The sequence below is a fragment of the Amblyomma maculatum genome, chromosome 9 (genome assembly GCF_055883805.1).
Source record: "Amblyomma maculatum isolate TAMU_Amacu chromosome 9, ASM5588380v1, whole genome shotgun sequence".
In the NCBI taxonomy this organism is placed as follows: domain Eukaryota; kingdom Metazoa; phylum Arthropoda; class Arachnida; order Ixodida; family Ixodidae; genus Amblyomma; species Amblyomma maculatum.
Genome location: NC_139352.1, coordinates 76,509,895 through 76,528,191, shown reverse-complemented (window position 1 = coordinate 76,528,191; position 18,297 = coordinate 76,509,895). Strand labels below are relative to the sequence as shown.

General features: G+C 50.6%; 1 protein-coding gene across 1 annotated transcript in view; it reads left to right on the top strand.

Moving 5' to 3' along the window:
• The window catches only part of LOC146179470 (uncharacterized), a 165,028-nt gene that overhangs the window by 136,801 nt on the left and 9,930 nt on the right, over nucleotides 1–18,297 (top strand). The window contains exons 3-4 of the mRNA XM_084579088.1: nucleotides 2,850–3,023; nucleotides 16,648–16,951. Of these exons, the coding sequence (XP_084435214.1) occupies nucleotides 2,850–3,023; nucleotides 16,648–16,951 (478 nt within the window). The remainder of the gene's footprint in view (nucleotides 1–2,849; nucleotides 3,024–16,647; nucleotides 16,952–18,297) is intronic.

Genomic DNA, 18,297 nt, shown 5'->3' with positions numbered 1-18,297 from the left:
TTTTGGACTAAAGAACGGATCATTCATTCATTCATTCATTCATTCATTCATTCATTCATTCATTCATTCATTCATAAGGCGCTCGCTTGGCTTGACGCGCGGACGACCTATGGAATGCCCGAATGCAGCATTTTCTAGCTCCGTTTTCACGCACCTAATTTCGCTAATCATCAAGTTTGGGACGCTACTAAAGAGAGGCGTAATTAGCGCTCCCGCGTCGCCGTTTTCGCCGTCGGCCTTGGACGTGGGCGTCCTCGGCCGCATGGGGGAGAGGCGGCCCCATGCGTGCCGCCGCTGCGGCGACGACTAACGCCGCTCTGCCCTTGACCTTACCCGAGCCGTCAGAGACGGTGGCGTGTGTGGGCTTTTTATTCCCTGCTAGTGTGGGACTGCGGCGGTTTTGTTTCGTCCCGTGAGACACTGAGAAGGCAGCCAACTAGGCGAATGCCGGCCGGACACGCCCATGTTTAGGCGGGGCCCTTTTGCGCGCGAAGTCGTCGTTGATAACGACGTTGATTGGTGGTTTCGGTTTCACGACAGGAAGAGCGAAGTCGCATTTGTGCGGTGTTGTGTTTCCCTATTCGCGGAGGAAACTTTTCTTGAAGAAGGAGGAACTTTATTGGAAGCCTAGCTATGCAGGGATCCCCGTTAAAAAGTTTGTTTGCCCCGGGCCGCCCGTGATTATATCGCTGAGTCGGAACCCGTCCAAGCCTTCCAGGAGAAGGTGTGCTGTGAGGAGAGCGGTACGCTGAAGGTCTATACGTTATATGGAGTTGCTTTTTCTGTATTGAGTGAAGGATAGAAGTGATGGCGAAGGATAGAAACGTACTCTCGTCCTAACGGCCATACGCCTCCCTAAATTTTGGGTACTCCATTGGTCGTATTTCTTTTGTTTTTTGTTTTTTTATGGTTGTCAGTTGTTGCAGTCTCGAAGAGGCTTTTCTCAATTGGTATTTGTGACTCATTTTCCTGCGTGGCGTGGCAGATTTATTACGAAATTACACCCTTAAAGGTGCATTTCGTGTCTATAACTCACACCCTCGATAAAGGGAGAATTGGAGTACTGTTGCACCCTTTTAATGGGTGCTGTACTGCTTTCTGCACTCTTTTAAACCATTTTGTTTTCGTTACTACCGCTTCGTCTTCGGAGTTCGTAGGTCACACTGTACGTGAGGTTTGTCTACGACAGAAATGTTCTGAGCTTGATCGCCTAACTCCCTTTTCCTCTCCCGGTCTTTTCTGCTGATTAGTGCTCGCCCGAAGCGGCAACGGTCTTAGCAGGCTACCCTGCAGTCCTGTTAGAAATTAGAACAGGGTCGGCGCAAATTACAGAAAGATTTCCGACATCCTGTTGTAAGAGCAAAACTTTGTATAGCATTGCACAGTCGTTTGTCGTCGCGAAAGAAGCGGTCAGCGGGCGACTTCAAAAAACAACAGACGGTGTTGTAGTTACGGCATCTCTGTTATTACAAGAATTTCTGTTGGTGGGGTTGTGGAATACTACTGGTATACGGGAAGGAAACTTTGTCATCGGTTGCCAGTAGCGGGCCTGCTTCCTTGTCGATCGCGGATCAGTGGTCGGGACATCGCTAGGAACCTTTAAAGCTTAATGCTAGAGAGTTGCGTCAGCGCGATGTCGTGATTGGCGTCTTGCAAGGGCGTAGCCATGACAGCTTGTTCACTGAATACAAATGCAGAAAAAAAAAAAAACATAATGAAGCTGGTCGTGCTATTCCGGTGTCGACGACAGGGAGAGGGCGCTCTAGTTTCGTAATCCATGACACAGGGTGGACAGACCAAGCTGCAGACATGGAAAAAAACAAGAATCCTCCCGCTAAAGGAAGCGTGTCAAAAGTCTCGCGCGGTACCGGTATTTGACGTCCTTGGCCGCCGAACGAGGCAACCCCTGTCACCTGTCATCGACAGCAGTGCTAGTTAAAGTAATTGTTGCTAGGTTGCATGTGCGACCTTGCTTGAGGCCAAGGTGGTCTCACATGATTCTGGGCGAGTGTAAAAAGCTCTTTTTAATCACTTATGCTCTAAAGATGAAACTGAAAAAGGAGCCCCTTCTTAGGTAGCCATTGCTGATTTTCAAAATTAACGCGGGGTGATAACACACGGGCGGAAGGTAAAGAACGGAGAAGGCCAGATAGGCGCCCGTCTAGTCTTGGTTTGTTACCTATCCGTTCGCGCTGCGTTAATTTTGACCATAGACCAACTTAGGGCGCTCGACTACTGTGCCCAAGCATGCGGGATCGAATCCCGGCCTCGGCGGCCGCTTTTCGGTGGAGGCGGGAAGCAAGGCACCCGTGTGGTGTGCACTGTCAGTGCGCATTAAAGAACCCCATTTAGTCGAAATTCCCGGAGTCCTCCACTAAGGCGTCTCCATAGCCTGAATCGCTTTGGTACATTAAGCCCCAGAAAAAACCAAAGCAAACCAAACTCAATCGAAGGGATTTTATGGTGCTTCCTAGCAGTGTCTTGGCGGTTTCCCCACAGGAACCGTTGCGCATACCGTGAGTTTGTTGTCCATGGTTTTGAAGTTTTCAGCGCACGCAGAGGATATTATTTGAAAGAGATGATGCACACAGACATAGAGTATTTTTGTTTTCTTCCCAGTGCTCGGTTTTTACTACTGCTGTTCCGGGCACTTTAACTCCACAGCGGTTGCATGCAGTAAATAAAGGTGGGGGCTGGGAGAGGGGGGGGGGGTGTGGAGGGAGGGAGGGACGGGTTACAAGATGGTGTTTGCGGTGTTCCTTGCATTCATTGATCTGGCGAAGCCCAGGTGTGCTGTTGTCCGCTGATGATAAGAATGATAACTGATCATTTCCCTCGTTTTCTTGTAGGAGGGGCGAGGAGGAGGAGGCGTGGCGCGTGCGAGTGACCCTGTACGAGGCCCAGCGACCGCATCTGGTCTCGACACCGGAGTCGCCCACCGGGCCAGACCAGCTCCCCCTGTTGGCACCCTCCATGACCATGGCCAACCACCACGAACCCGACGGATACGTCAGGCAGCAGAGGTACACCCTCCTGGGACTTTAGCATGGAACTCACTTTGCCCGCCTGCTATCGACACCGTCACGCTGTGCACAAGTTCCACGTGATATGGGGGCGCCACTAGTAAGCGATCGTGGGTGCCCGATATATTATCAGAGAGCCGCTGTAGCCTAGTGCTGTGCTTTGCCTGGCTGGCGCTGCATTTTTCACCACAATGGTGCAGCCGAGACGAGAGAGTGCTGGCTTTCTGAAAGCGAACAAGCCCTCAATGCGGCTTATGGTGCGTGCCGCAGCGTAAAAACATGCACGGTAACCTCTGTCACTGCACAGACCTTTTATGCAAACATCCAAGGTGTATATTCGAAGCCGAGCGAGGCAGGTGGTGCCGGCGTGGTGGTCGAAACGTTCGGCACCTGTCAGTGGGGAGTGGCTGGTGCGACATATGCTGAGGAGGCGAAAAGTAACTAACCTGCTTCTTGACGTGCGAGCATGCGCAAGATTGCTGTGACGCTTAATTGAATTGATTGATTGAACGTCCTTTATTGAATATGAAGGCTCATGGCCATGGATTGTGGTAAAGGGGAGTAGGCAGAATCTTCATTGTTTGCGCAGGAATAACGTTACGAAAATAAACGTTTAGCTGAGCTAGTGAACCCAGCGAATACCGAAAGAAAAGTGAGTAACGGGTAGAAAAAACGAGCGCTGACGGAACTAATAATAATAATAATAATAATAATAATAATAATAATAATAATAATAATAATAATAATAATAATAATAATAATTAGTTCACAAGAAGAGAAAGGCGCAGTATTTGTCACACTTGCTCTGTGGACACCTGAACCGCGCCGTAAGGGAAGGGATAGGAGAGTATTAATGGTAATGGTGTGAAAGGGTGGGAGTTGATGGCAGGTACGGGGGGTTTCGTGGCGGTGTGCGCAAGCCCACGGCGATAAGTGAAGTTCTTGGACCAGAAAAAAAAATGCATATCTCTATTGCAGTTAGCTCTGGCGAGGGCGCGAAAACAAGTGACAAGACTGGAATTGCGAAATAACGAAATAAAAGCGCGAGGGCCTTTGTTGACGAAGTGATAAGCTGTTGCTAACAGGTGCTCCACTGGTCATTTTGGACAGCGCGCGCGGCCAAAAGCGTCACGGCGGGTCACCTTGTGTTCTCATGACAAGGGGAGAGAGGCTTCATCGCCGGTTATTGCATATATACTATTGCATGGTCGGGCGCACGCTTTAGCGGCCGTGTTTCATGAGGCGTTCGCCACTGGTGACGCCATCGCGGTAGGCTTGCTTTTTTTTTTTGCGCCTTGCAAACGCAGATAACGCGCCGGCCGAGGGCTTGCCTGTCCGAGCTTGCACCGGTAGCGGCAGACTGCGTAGCGTGAGCGCGGACGAAACGGAGTGCCGACGGCCGGGGCTTGTTGCAAAGGGACGCCGACGCCAACTGAACGAAATTATTGATCTCAGTGAAGGATTTATTCTCTCGCTGTTTCTGGTCACGACGACGTTCTTTTTCCGGCCGGGGAAGATGCATTTATCCCCGAGAAAGTTGGATTTACGAATTTCCCCCCCCCCCCATTAATGCAGACTCGTGACGTCATTACCGAAAGGTGCGAGTTGCCGCCTGCTTGAAGCGAATGACGGCGTAGCGTCTCTCCGAGATCAGCGACGAAAATCGCGTACATTTTAACTCGCGAAAATCGCCCAGCGATGACGACACCTGTGTTTGGTTTTATTTTTCTATCTTTTGTAGCTTGCGAAAGCTCCGTTTTGGGTGATACACGTGGTCCCTGCACGCCCAGTCGAAAAAAAACTACAGAACCATGTCAAAAACACGACATAATATTGTGTAGTTCTGTCGTTAACGTCAGATTTTTTCTGTAGTTCTGTCGTTAACGTCAGATTTTTTCTGTAGTTCTGTCGTTGACGTCAGATTTTTTCTGTACTTCTGTCGTTAACGTCAGATTTTTTCTGTACTTCTGTCGTTAACGTCAGATTTTTTCTGTAGTTCTGTCGTTAACGTCAGATTTTTTCTGTAGTTCTGTAGTACTTTTCTGTAGTATATTTCTGTTGTCTGTAGTTCTGTAGCACTTTCTGTCGTAACTACAGAAATTTCTGATGTTACGACAGAATGTTCTGTTGTCACAACAGGTTTCCCGTCAAAAACCGCACAGAAATTCTGTCGTAACAACAGAACATTTTCTGTAGTTTTTTTTCCGACTGGGCGTGTGATTATAAACGGGGTCCTATCGCCACAGGCCAGCTTCCAATTTTCTCCACTGCCATCGTAAGGAACACCGAGTCTAGCTGCGGCGAGTGCGCATATCTTTCATTTTTACTCCTGTCGCCACCAAACAAAAACAAAATTGGATTTAAAGTTAGAAAAACTTCCTCCTCTCCACTACTAAATCTCGTGACTTTTGTCATGGTGGCCACTAAGTACATGGAGGACTCCGTGGTTGGCGGCGGGAACTGGCGGACTGGTGGGGTTAGCAGTGACGATTCTCCGTTCTTATAAGCACTAATAAGAGAGCAATCAATTGTAATTCATAGAGACCCGGTCTTCAAGGAAATTAGCCCCATGGTCGATAATTAGAGCGCGGTAGTCGGTCGGTAATGGCCAGCTTCAGTCCACCCTATTCCTCTTATTAAACGCCTGCCACTAAGAGTGGCCGCGTTAATGGAGAACATCTCTCGCTTGAACTGCTACGGGGTCGGGAGGTACGAACTCGCAAAAACAGCACATTGGCGAAAACGTGGCTTCGGTGACAGTGGTCAGTGTTTCGAGAGAACGTTTCAGGGAATTAGAATTAAAGTTAGCTGCAAATTTCTGGCGGCATTTTATTACGCCAGCGTAGGATCATTAGGAGCGACATATAATGTGTTGAACTAGAGTGAGGAAAGTGGCCTTTACTCGGGCGAAGTTTGTTTCACGTTCCTTTCGGCAATCGCGATGAAAGAGAATAAAGTGTTGTTAGCGCCTTGAAATTCATGTTATCGTCAGGTATATGACTGAAAAAAGCACGATTTCCAGGACTGTCCTGAACAGTACACTGAGAAGAACTTAATGAAAATTTTAAGTGAACTGGTCGCGACCCGTTTCTTTCTTTAAAAGTAACACCGCTCGTTGTGCATTCGTAGGCGGATCCCACACATTGTCCGCGTCTCGGCGAAGCCCGCTGAAGCTGAAGCACAACAGGCGTGAGATATTCTTTTGCGAAACCCTCTGACCCTCTTTCGCTGATTTCGTGTTTTTGGAGTACTCGATCTGGAAAAGCGCTTCTTCAGCTTCCTCTCAGTCAAACGCGTCATGTGGCGGTGCGCGAGTCACCTACACCCGCGCCAAAGTGTTCCCGGCCGTGATGCGCTCGAAATAACGCCGTCTGATCGCCGCATCTCTTCCCGCCTTCTTACGTCACTGCGGTTGCGTTGCCGTTATTTTTGCGAAGCCGAGGGAACCGCAGCTGGCTGCTGCGCAACACCGTGGCTTCTTTCCCGTTGACGTCACGTTAAAGTCTAGTACGTGTTGTGACGTCACGAGCGACGAGCGGGAGTTTTGAATCTGTTCGATGGGGCCGTGCCGTGACTTGCGATTTTTATTTTCTTTTACATTGAGCTTTACTTAGCGACGCGGCGCAGAATTCCCTTTACGGCGTCCTAATTGCTCTCAAGGTTGCACGAAGGAAAGGGAACAATCTGAACTCCGGGGACACTGACCAGGGGAGAGTTTCCCTGTTCTAATCGTAATTGTGCCCCTCGCCTCAAATTCTGAGCAGTTCCCTTCCTCTGCTCCGCCACCAGCCGTGTATGTTGGGAAGCTCCGTTGTTTTGTCAGCTTCGTATCCGTAGACATGCATCTAAGGAAAATGCTGTCATTTGTTCGTATCCGCAGTCGTGAACGTAGCGACAGTTCCCTATTGTATAAATTTGTGCGCATTCTTCATCTGGCAAGTGCTCGTGGTTTCATGGGTGTTAGAGAAGTCGTTGAAGTATGTCCGCTGTCGGGCAGCTCTCTCTCTCGCCGGGTCCGCCAGAGTGCGCGCTATAAGCACGCTCCTAAAAGGCGGTCCCTTCGACGCGCTTTGCGCAGCTGCGCACTGGCCTAACGGGCACGCTCTGTTTCAAGATGGTGGCCGCATTGAAATGTTCTGAGACCCAGCTCATTCGCGTAGCGAAGAATGCGTCTTAGCGGAGGAAATACGTGTACTCATTGGTCAGTGCTAATGACGGGAAAAACAGGCAAAGAAAAAAAAAAGCGCCTGGCTTCAATTACCTAATTCGTTGGTCGTCTTCCCACCCACGTCTTCCGACCGGCTCGCTTCGTTCCACGTGCGGCGCTGTTGCTAACGGCGCCGGCGCGCGCACACCTTTTTATTGACAGCTCAATCTGGGGCTGTCACGGCGGCGGAGCTCTAAGCCGTTCGTATCTCTCTCTCTCTTCAGCCGGCGGCCGGTAATCCGGTGAACACGCCCGCACGCTCACCCGCCGCGTTAACCTTGATGTGGTGTGACCGGATGCAACGGGCGCCCACTGCGTGGATGGCGGCACTGATTGAAGCGCCCCCGCTGTTCGGCTTTTGTTTCTCGTTCGTCCTTGAAGACGGAAGTAATTTTCATAAGGCATTGTCTCTGATCCGGACCTGTAACCAGCACGTATGGGCCTCTTCTCATGTTTCCCCGCGCCTTTCTCTTTTTCTTAAGCGAAGCCTGGGGAATTTCGAACTAATTAAGAAACCGACTGGCGCCCTAACTCGCCACCGTTGTCTTGCGAGAACCTCTGGCACGCCAGCATCGGCGTCAGCACTGTGATTGAAGCATTGTAAGCGACGTATAAGAGACTCACCGTAGGGCGCCCAAAGCTTTGGAAAAGGGGCTTAGCGAAAGGCTCCCTGGGGCGGAAAGGTGCGAAAAAGTCGCTGGTAACTCTACCTTGCGGGGGCGGAGGGAACCTGTCGAACGATGACAAAAGCGGATTGGTGAACTGTTTTAGGATGCTTAGGGGAAAGAGGAAAAAGATATCCCTACCGACCTCCAGATATGCATTTTTCTAAGTCCGTGCTTGATGTTTCCTTTTAATAAATCGGGCTACGAGTGCTTTAATTTTAGAGCGTTTGCAAAGCCCTCCAGCGTGAGAGCGAATTCTTAAAACCTCCCAGTGAAACTCGGATTTTTGCAGCGATTGTCGTCTCTGGTGTGGCTGTGAAGGGGTCGACTCCGCAGCTTACAGGCGGTGCACTTTCGCCCGCTAGCGCCCGAAAACTGCAGGTCTTCGAGGATGTGGAGTTTCCTACACCTCCGTTAGGCGCCGCTTCAGTCGTGATTTTTTGCGCGGCTCCAGGCGTCGCGGTGTCCGGCAAAATGTTTGCCGGGGCGCCCAACGTCGGTAGGGTTCGAACCGTGGCGCCGCCTAGCGTCAGGCGTTTTTACTCGGGGTTCGCGCCCGTGAGCGCGCGCGAGAAAGAGTTCCATTTACCGCGAAAGTAGGGGGAGGGTTAGGGGGAGGGGGATCTGCGCATGCGCCGTACGCTTTTTGCGGGCTCTGTCCTGTTGCTGCCCTCTTCCTCCCTCCGCGCCGATCCGCGGCCGCTGCGGCGTCGCGACTCGGGGCCCACCCAGCCGCCGCCTCCGCCGCCCAGGGCTCGAAATAGCGCGCCCGCTCCTTTATTTTAACCGGCGGCCGGCCGCGCCTTCATCCACTTCTCAGCTGCCCCCGCCGCCGCGCTCGGTTCTTCACGCAATGGGTGCGCGAGTTGTTTGAGTCGACGACGGGGCCGGCGCGCGCGTGAACGTGCTCCTCATGTTCTGCGGCTGCTCCTTCCGACATCGGCGCCGTCACCGCAGCAGTTCCCGACGACGATGAGCGTCGACGCTAGGCTTCACCTCTACTGCGTGGTCGTGCCGCGGGCCGGGTACGTAGGACCGCATTCCCCGCGGGCTGGTGGTCACTTTGGCTGGCCACGAGCTCCTCGCCGCCCTGATGCCGGTTGGGGAGACCTGCTCCGGGGATTGTCACGTGACCGTCGTTAACGTTTCTGCGTCGTGCCTCGTGTATGTTTGTGCGAGTGTGTGCCGTCCGGTGACCCGGAGACCTCCGCTAGCCGCCGCGCTGCGCCAGCTGCTGCTGGCCTGACGCGACGGCGTTGGCGAACGCGTTCCGATGCGCGCAGGCACGCGGTGACGGGGCCGGCCTCGGTGACATCGTGAGTGTGTGTGTGGATGCTGTGCGCTTGCGAGGTTATTTTGCGCGGACATTCCTTTTCCCTCTCGCGGCTGAAGCGCGTTCGGGAACGGAAAAGACAGGCCGCGACGAGTGTGCGTTGTTGACGCCGCAGCGGTTTGCTGCATTCCTGGGGTCGGAGCCCTCTTGTTTTGGTAGGGTGACACCCGGCGCCACAGCGCTTCGGTCTAACAGAATTCGGCCGCTTAGGCTGTTTCTAAGCTTGTTCTATGACGCTGAACTCTGTGCAAAGGTGTGGCGAAAACATTGCGGAACCCACTTCTGGTTGTTGTTTTCTCACGCGTTCTGTAGGGAGGACGTGGTGGTTACAGTTGGGTCCGCATGCGAGCGCATCAGCGGCATATGGTAAAGTTAGCACATGTGATCAGTGATATTCGCTAGGTTAGGCGTGAGAAACGTCTTATCGCCTATTCATGATGTGTATTATTATGGCCATCCCGTGTGGCGCACTGACCATGGTCTCGGGACGAGTATGTAAATACCGAGCTCTCCGCGGAGCGCTCCCTCCACCCTCATCTGTCGGTTATTGAGCTGTTGTTTGCGAGTGGTTAGTTTCCCACGTTTTTGGGGTGGTTTAAGGCGAACGTGTAAATAATATATCAGTACATGGGTCATGTATGTCTCATTCAGACGTCAGCGCACATGTAGAGCGTTCGAACTGCCTTTTGGGGTCGAACGCTGGTCTCGTCTGAGATTGCCCCTGGCCTCGAAAAAATGCTTTATATCGCGCTTGTGCGTTCACCTGGACCGTGATTTCTTTTCGATGCCTCAGAAAGCTATATCGAACCAGGCAGGCAGCAAAGAATTCCACAAGCACGCAAAAAAGCGCGCCCGTTTCGGACGTTGTCTAGACAGATGTTGGCACGTCAACACGCGGGATGTCCCGTTGTTGCCATGGCAAGAATGTGTGTTGCTTAACTGGCGTGAGGTCGTTTATTTTGAATTGTTCTCCGCTGAAAGAGTCAGGCAGAAGCTTATGAGCTCAGTGCACGCCTCAGTATTTGCAGAAAAAAAAAAAAGTCCCGTGTTTCTCTTCCGTCAGCATCCTTCCCTGACCCGTGGAGATGGAGGACGGTTTCATGCCCGTCGACGGACGGCTGTTCTGTCAAATAGTTGCCGACCAAATGGTACAGCGCTGCGCGCCGATCCTCTGCTCGGTGGTAGTTTGAGGTGGACGCAGGTTGTCGATCTCTCAGTTATGTCCGGCGTTCAAAAGACAAGTTCGCGCCCTGTCGTGTCCGCGCTGTATTTTTTGCCCGTGCCTCTGTCCCAAAATTTTGGGACAGACCCTATGACAGCCTATGACTCGCGCAGCCTATGACTTCTATAAATAGAGCGTTTGCAAACGAACTTTGGGTAGTGCAGCTTCACGAATGCCCCTCGCAACACCTTACAGAATCGCTTTGAAATGTGGAGAGAGCCACTTCCGGCTTTATAACTTGTAAGTATATAGGCGTAAAGGTGTGTCAAGGTGTACAGCGTGGAGCGTCGCTTCGAGCGAGCTTGTTTATCCGCGTGTATAGTCCTCGCACTGTCAGCTAATGAGGCGTGTGTCTATTTCCGTGATTGCTACTCGAGGTCGCTGTCGCCCGAAACTCAGCGTCAGCAGCCGGGCGTGTAAAAAAGCGATGGAGGGAGGAAAAAGAGAAAATCCGTTCTTTTCCAAACGGTCGCGTCCCACTTTTTACGGTCGGTCGTCCCAGGTGCTGTCGCCCCTCTGCATCGATCGGGCAACGTGTTGCCGCCGTAAAAATTTTTCGGGGCCGCGGCGGCTGTCATACGGCGTACGGCCGCTCGTGCCCATCGATCGGCTATTGACTGTCGCCCAGGCGTGGGGAAATGGGTCGCGACTGAAAACGCGGGTAATGTAAGCTTGTGGCCACCTGAATCGGCACTTTCGCGGGGGCTTTTTGTCGACTTCTCTGTCTTTTATTAGACGGCGTCGAAGGCCTCTTTATCTGGAGAATCTCTTGTCGGTGTTGGGAGAGAAAAATCGCACGCATATGCCTCTGGTAGGTGGCATTGGAAGGTGATAGGGGTGGATTCTGATTGGTCATTGGGTTGCTTGACGTCACGAGGCCACGTGACGTGACCAAATTGGCAAGTGCTGTTAACTCGGGTAGCTTACCCCTATAGTATCCAGTTAGAACGAGACGAAAAAGATGTCTTACGAACAAGGGTAGAGAGGGGGAAGTCTCAGTTCGCAGGTAGAGCCGACGTTTCGACACGTGGACTTGTCTTCGTCCGGGCAAGGCGATCATCACTGGCAGGGGTTAAATACGGGGTATTTACAGGCGTATTTTGACAGGGTTTAAATACGGGAGTATTTAACCCCTGCCAGTGATGATCGCTTTGACCAGACAAAGTCCACTTTTCGAAACGTTGGCGCAAACTGCGAACTGAGGCTTCTCCCCTTTACCTTTGTTCAGTGCTCTTACCTCTATAGAGTCACGCAAGCACTTTTGTACGAATTTTGTCAAAGCCCGGCTTTGTATCCATGTCGGATGGTATTTTAATAGCACGGTAGTTTAGGACTGTGTGGTAATTGATGAGTATGCGTGTGATAACAGGGATACAAATTGTGCGACGTGTGCGCAGCCGGCATCTGGAAACCCTGTAAAACTATCTTGTCTTTGTACCTTGCGCTACAGCTTTTTGGTTACAGTGCGCGTCTCGTTTTTGAGAGCTGAACACTGTTTGGGAAAGTGTCGAGATGAGGCTTTTTCCTTCAGCCAGCTGTTGTTGTTTTGTTGTTTTTTTTCTTGGTTCGTCGTGTAAGGATAACTTTGAGGTGCTACAAAGCGGCGTTACATTAAACAGGAACTGACTGCTGGTTGCGTGCGCTCACAGTCGCGATTTGGACTGCAAAATCAAACTTTTGTTTTCATTTGGTGAAGAATCAGCTTTCCTTTTTTATGGCGAAGACCTTTATTGGTTCATGTGCTGCGGAAATTTTCGCAGGAAATGGTCGCACTAACTGAAAGGAAGAAAAAATCTGTCTCCACCGGAAATCAAACCACCATCGCTTCGAACCCCATGCGAGCGCGCAAACCACTACTCCACGCCGGGTTTTGTTTTTCTTCTGTGTTGTATGGGAAAACTTCCGTAAAATAATGAGAAGTGTTCAGTGCTACTGAACGGAATGTGAAACGAAAACATTAGCTGCGGGTGACCGAGCGTTCTTCTTCTTCTTCTCCTCCTCCTCCTCCTCCTCCTCCTCCTCCTCCTCCTCATAGCTACGCCTCTTCACGACGTAACTGCGGCCACCCGAGGCCTCGCTTCGGATTTCGTAGTGTTGCTTTCGCAACAAAAGAAACACTTAGTTTGCTCAAAGTTGTCCATGTCTCATCAAGTTAGCGGGCTGCTTAATACGAGCCTGCCATATCCTCAACCCGACGCTGCGCCATCATCAAAGCATCAACATTCAGGGAGGCACACAGATGCATCTAGGCGCGGTAGCCAGTTTGGAGGTTCCTCACGTGCAGCATATACACTCCTTACCAAAGCACACTGACACGGTTTTGGACGATCTTAGTGGCTCGGCATGTCTGTCCATCATACGGCTTTTCCAAAGAAGTCCCATCAACACAAATATATCATAAGGTACTCTACGCCGGGCTCGTGAGAAACCGATCGGAGTTCTCCTTATCTAATGTGAGGATGATAGTAAAGATGACAATTAGGATGCACTTAGTGATAATGATAACGATCATACTGATGCTGCAGTTAGGGATAATGACAGTGATTGTAGTAGCGATATGAAAATGACAGTGCACTTAATTGATAATGATGATAGCCGCGATAATGACGACGATGATGATGATGGCCGTAGAGATGGAAACGCTGGTCCGGTTAGTGAAAACGTTCCTCTGAAGCGGCTTTCTCCATTTCCGCTCTTAAGCTGACTCAAACGCAGTACTGTAATTTTGTTCTCTTAAAACTCCCGTTATTCTTTGAAGCAATAAACAGTGCCACCAAAGAAGAAAACAAACAAACTAAACGCGTTTGCCGAGCGGTCAAGCGTGATGCAGTTGATCGTCTCAGCCTGCTGCTAACCTACTTCGTTGAAGAGAAAACGAGCGCGTTGCTGCGTTCAAGTCGCGCCTCGAAGCGCAGTGCCGCGCGTATTGGAACTATGCCGCGTTGTAATCACGAGGCGGCATTGAGCTGCCATGCGTTCGGACCGAGCGGCCCCTTATAATTGAACTTTCCCACTCGGGGAGAGACTGCCTGTCTTTTATAACAGGGGCGTAGAGGAAAGCTCTGCACGATAGGAACAAGAATAGCGTTTAAGAATGCACCATCAAGCGAGTTGTTACGGCCCTGTACATCGAGAGAAATTTACTTTCTTCCGAGCCGGTAACAACGCTGCAACCATGAAGTGCTCTTTGTATTCGTAAGTACGGGCAGACTGAGTGGTTGGGCAGAAGGCAGTGCTAGAGGAACTTCACTAGGAGGTATGGAGAGACGATACGAATGCCTTATTCACAAATTTTTCGGAAGTTTGAAATTACGCATGCTTCTTTCTTTAAAAACGTACAGTCTTTGTCAAAAGTGTAGAGCCCGAAGGGTCTACTTCTAAGCCACTTCGTGCCACTTGTAATATATTGCCAGCGTTCCGAAACTCTTGATGGTAAGAAGATTTTTTGTCCTACCCTCTCCAATTGGAAGGACCTCCACTAATACTAAATCAGCGCCACTATACGACTCCGAAGTAGACCCCCCGGGCTCTAGACTTTTGGCAAAGGCTGTACTTCAGCACGACCTCTATTGGTTTACTTTATGCTAATGCTTGTATTTTTTATGCCGAGCCAAAAATTTTTTTTAGCTTTATGGGCTGTATTGCGAAATTCAAAACCGCCAAAATTCAGAGCGAGCGCAGCTTTAAACTTTTCGGGATCGGCGTCGGGATCCGATGCATCGAACGTGAGAACAAAAGCGGCGCTTTTAAAAAAACCCCTAAATTTAGCTTTCCCGCAATGCTCATTATTAAAATGGCGTCACTTGAGTCAGGTTATAGGCGCAGTTTATTGCTTTCGGTGACGCATATGATGTTGACGCGATTCCCTCGACGATACCGTGCGCAGTCATGCCGTTTCGTCAGTTACCGTATTTACTCGATTCCACCCCATGATCGCGATGTCCAAAGCGAGGGGGATGGGGGGAAGGAGGGGGTGCTCATAGATAGATTCGAAAAATCGAAAATACCCCCCCCCCCCCCTCCCCTATGTTTGCGCGTGGATATCTCGACGAGACGGACTCGAGCAATAACAGTTTATTTAGCAAACATCTTCCGCAAACGCAATTGCCGCGTGTTTGAGGTTCAAGCTGTGAGAGCCCTCTTCAAACTCATTGCGACTTCCGTTACGGACGCCGAACAGTTGATACCAAACAAAGCAGCCCGTGCCCGCGATACCTGCGAAACCTGCCGAGATCCGCCAAATGGCCGCCGATTCCAGGTCCGCGTGACAGCACGCTGATAGAGTAATCGAGGTCGCTTTCGGGCGGCTTTTGCTGTCCTGTGCCGACAGCTTTCGTGTAGTGTCGGAATGCAGCTCCAGAAGTAGGGGAGATCGCTTTGCGTACGCCGCGCCACCTCGTGTCTCTGAGTGAGCAAGCGCACTGGAAGCCTTGCAGGGGGGTGGAGGTGGAGGGGGGGGGGGGGGGGGGGGGGGGGGTTAGATTCGCAAAAATATGGTATTAACGCGGGAAAGTAAGCGTACCCAGCAGTCAAACGCGCAGTTTCTACGCTTCATGTCTGCAAGGATGATTGTAATCCAGAAATATAATCTCGGCTCGCTTTCGCTGTTCGAAATGTTCAGTTTCTCAGGATATGACCTTGTTTCCTGAAGCAAACAAACAGGAAATATAGTTTATTTTAGTTCATCACTTACGCCTTCGTTGCACTCTATACCAAGACAGTTTATGCAAAGCTGCATAATAAACATGAATAGACGTATCTTGCCGACCTTTAAGTGACAAATCTGTATCCAATAATTTGAAACGCGCCTTATGTATTATGGTTGTGAATTCACGAAAGAATGTGGCCTTTGGTGGTTAGTCTGAATGCCGGCCGTCTTGAAACTTTGCTTAGACTTCGTATGACAATTTTGTTGCGTTATCAGTGCTTTGGATATTGATGGGCGCCGCGCGGAGCAGCCAGGGAGCGATGCGATCGAGACTGCCTGATAACTTAGAGTTCACGAGAACCAGGAGGGAAAGGGGGGGGGGGGGGGGGGGGGGAGGAGGTCGAGGATGCATTTAAGGAAATGAAGCGAGCGCGAGGTACTCTAATTCCGGTTTAGAAGCGTATTCGAGTGTGACTATAAGGCGATTATGAACCTAGTTTGCTCAGTGCAAATATAAACACAACCAAATGGAGCGCGTGCGAGCGGAGCTTCCCATGTGGAGCGGCGTTCTTGCACGCTTACCTCTGTGCCCGCGCATTGCTTCCCCAAGACCGCTTCGAGTTCAGTCATGGCCCGGATATTGCGTTCTATTCCGCATGCTTTGGTGTCATTTCTGCAACTACGCGTACGGCGATCGTCCAAGGTATGCGCGGTAAACAGTGATTCTGGGTTTGTGCGGCGCTTGCAACGCACCTGTGCCTCTGGATTGTAACGGGGATTCTTCTAGAGTGGAGGAGGGACAGTGAAAAGTGTAGCTCTTCATACTATTCTCCGCACTGCCTGTGGGGAGAATGCCTTGTCGGTAGGACAATTGTTTGTAGATCCTGGTTATGTATGGGGTCGCGAGGCATGTCCTTATTGCCTGTAGACTTCCAGAACATGACACCGCGACTCTTTCGGTCGCTGAAGTGTCGGTAGTCTGGAAGCGGCTGCGAAGTACAGGGAGGGGGGGGGGGGGGGTTCAGGCCACAGGGTCTGCTTCTGAGCAGTATAGTCAGGCAGCTAGACGGCCCCAAATCTCAAAATACATGTGGAGGGTAGAAGAAGCATTATTCCTACCTCTTAGATCATTTATAGCTTTAATGGGATCTCACGTGTCAGAATATGCTGACCAGAAGCAAAACCTGCGGCCTGGGTACTTTTGACACCCCCCTCCCCCCCCCCCCCCCCCCCCCTGTATTACATACTGGAGTGTCGTACAGCTTTTTAAAGTTTACTTCTGGGCCACGGTGTGTATATATAGGCCCTTATTACACTTCGCCAGCATGCTAGATGTCTTGAAGGCGGGAAATATAGCCCTTCGACGCTTGGAACTTCCGCTGATTAGAGATACTATTATAGGCTTTGCGCAGTCTATATAATAGCTCTAGCGCGGGTACTTCAACAGCCTCACCCCACTGCGCATCTCAGACGAAAATTCTTTGAACTTCTTGTATTCGAGTGACACTGTACCGGGTCCTCATTCCATTCTCACCGTTTCCTTTGACAGCACCGAGAGTGGCCTGGACAACCCCTTCCGGCCGGACGGTGAGCTGAGCCGCGAGGCGGACACCATCGTGAGCCTGATCAAGGAAGGCAAGCCCATCACGCCCGTCAAGGGCGAGCCGGACTGCTTCTACACCTCGCAGCTGGACGGCTCCGTCACACACTCGTCGTCGCCCCAGCAGCTGCCGCAGCAGGCCAACGGCGAGTCCAAGGTGTCGCCCAGCAAGGCGCCCGCGCCCGTGGGCGCCGACAAACCCGGCACCAACGGGTCCGCCGCGCCGCCCGGCGTCAAGAAGGGACTCGTCGAGGTTCGCGCCTCCTCCGCTTGCCGTTTATTTTTTGGGTGATTCGAAACCGAAGTTCCAGAATCGATATTTTTTAAACTCGTTACAGGTACCCCTACCGAAAAAATTGTATGAGGCAATAACATCACATTTTCTCACACACTCTCGCTCAATTCACGTAAGAAATCGCATACAAGTCGCACATTAACGTAAATTATGGAAGATATTTTATGATAATGATGTGCACCGTATGAGAGTCTATGTGATTTGATGAGGTTGTGTGAGGTTATTGCCCCGTAGAACTTATCGTTTTCAGGTTTGCGTGTACAGACCTCCGGAGCACGTTAGGATCATACGTGCGGGCGCATGTATATATTGAGAGACGTAGAGAGAGAGAGAGAGGCACACTCATCAAATTAAAGGTGCTGTAAACTCCAGCAGTCTTCGAATCGCCCACCTTCTCTGGGAGAGCGACCACGTGACCGCATAAGTGGCCGCGTAAGATAATTGAGGGGGAGATTTTGAGGTCGAGGGTTCTACCCTTCTGTGCACCTGCAGTACTTGTTATGTTACGGGACCTTATGGAGTAAGGGTACCCTGTTCTGCGCATGCGCTTGGCCTGTGGATTGGATGCCGAACTCCGCGGCCAGGTTCTTTTCTACAGCGAGCGCTGCGAAACTCACTTTTGCAAGCCGACCCTACTGAAAAAATTGTATGCGGCAATAACCTTACATTTTCTCACACAATCTCATTCAATTCACGTAAGAAATCACACACGTCTCCTGTAACTGCATAAGGTATCATAGTTTCTTGTACATTATCATAAATTCTGAACGATATTTTATGATAATGATGTGCCTCGTATGAGAGTCTATGCGATTTGATGAGATTGTGCGAGGTTATTGCCTAAGAGAACTTCTTGTTGGGCTAGTTGGTGTCTATTCATTATAAGTTAAGGCGCCAAGACAACACTTCTTCTTTTCTTTGTTCTTCTGTTCTTCTTTTCTTGTGTGTGTGCGTGTTGTTTTGGCGCCTTAACTTATAATGAGGTTATTGCCTCTTCAGCTTTTTGTTTTTCAGTAGGGGAGCGCGGTGGCCACGCGTTCATTTATGAAAGAAGGGTATTTCTCGAGCCTATATCCGGATTCTTTTGCGCTTGCTTTACTTATCGGTTTCGTACGGAGAAACTGTGCTGATCCCTGAAAGGGAAGCCGAAGTGGCTTTTTGACCTTCGGACGATATTCAGCGATTCGAATGCACGAAGTTTGTAAAGTTTGTAGGGAAAGAGTGCAAATTAGTTTCGCGCTGGCATTTAAAACAACGATGTAATCACAGATTAAACGTTCAGGATTCTTCTCAGTGCGTCAGAG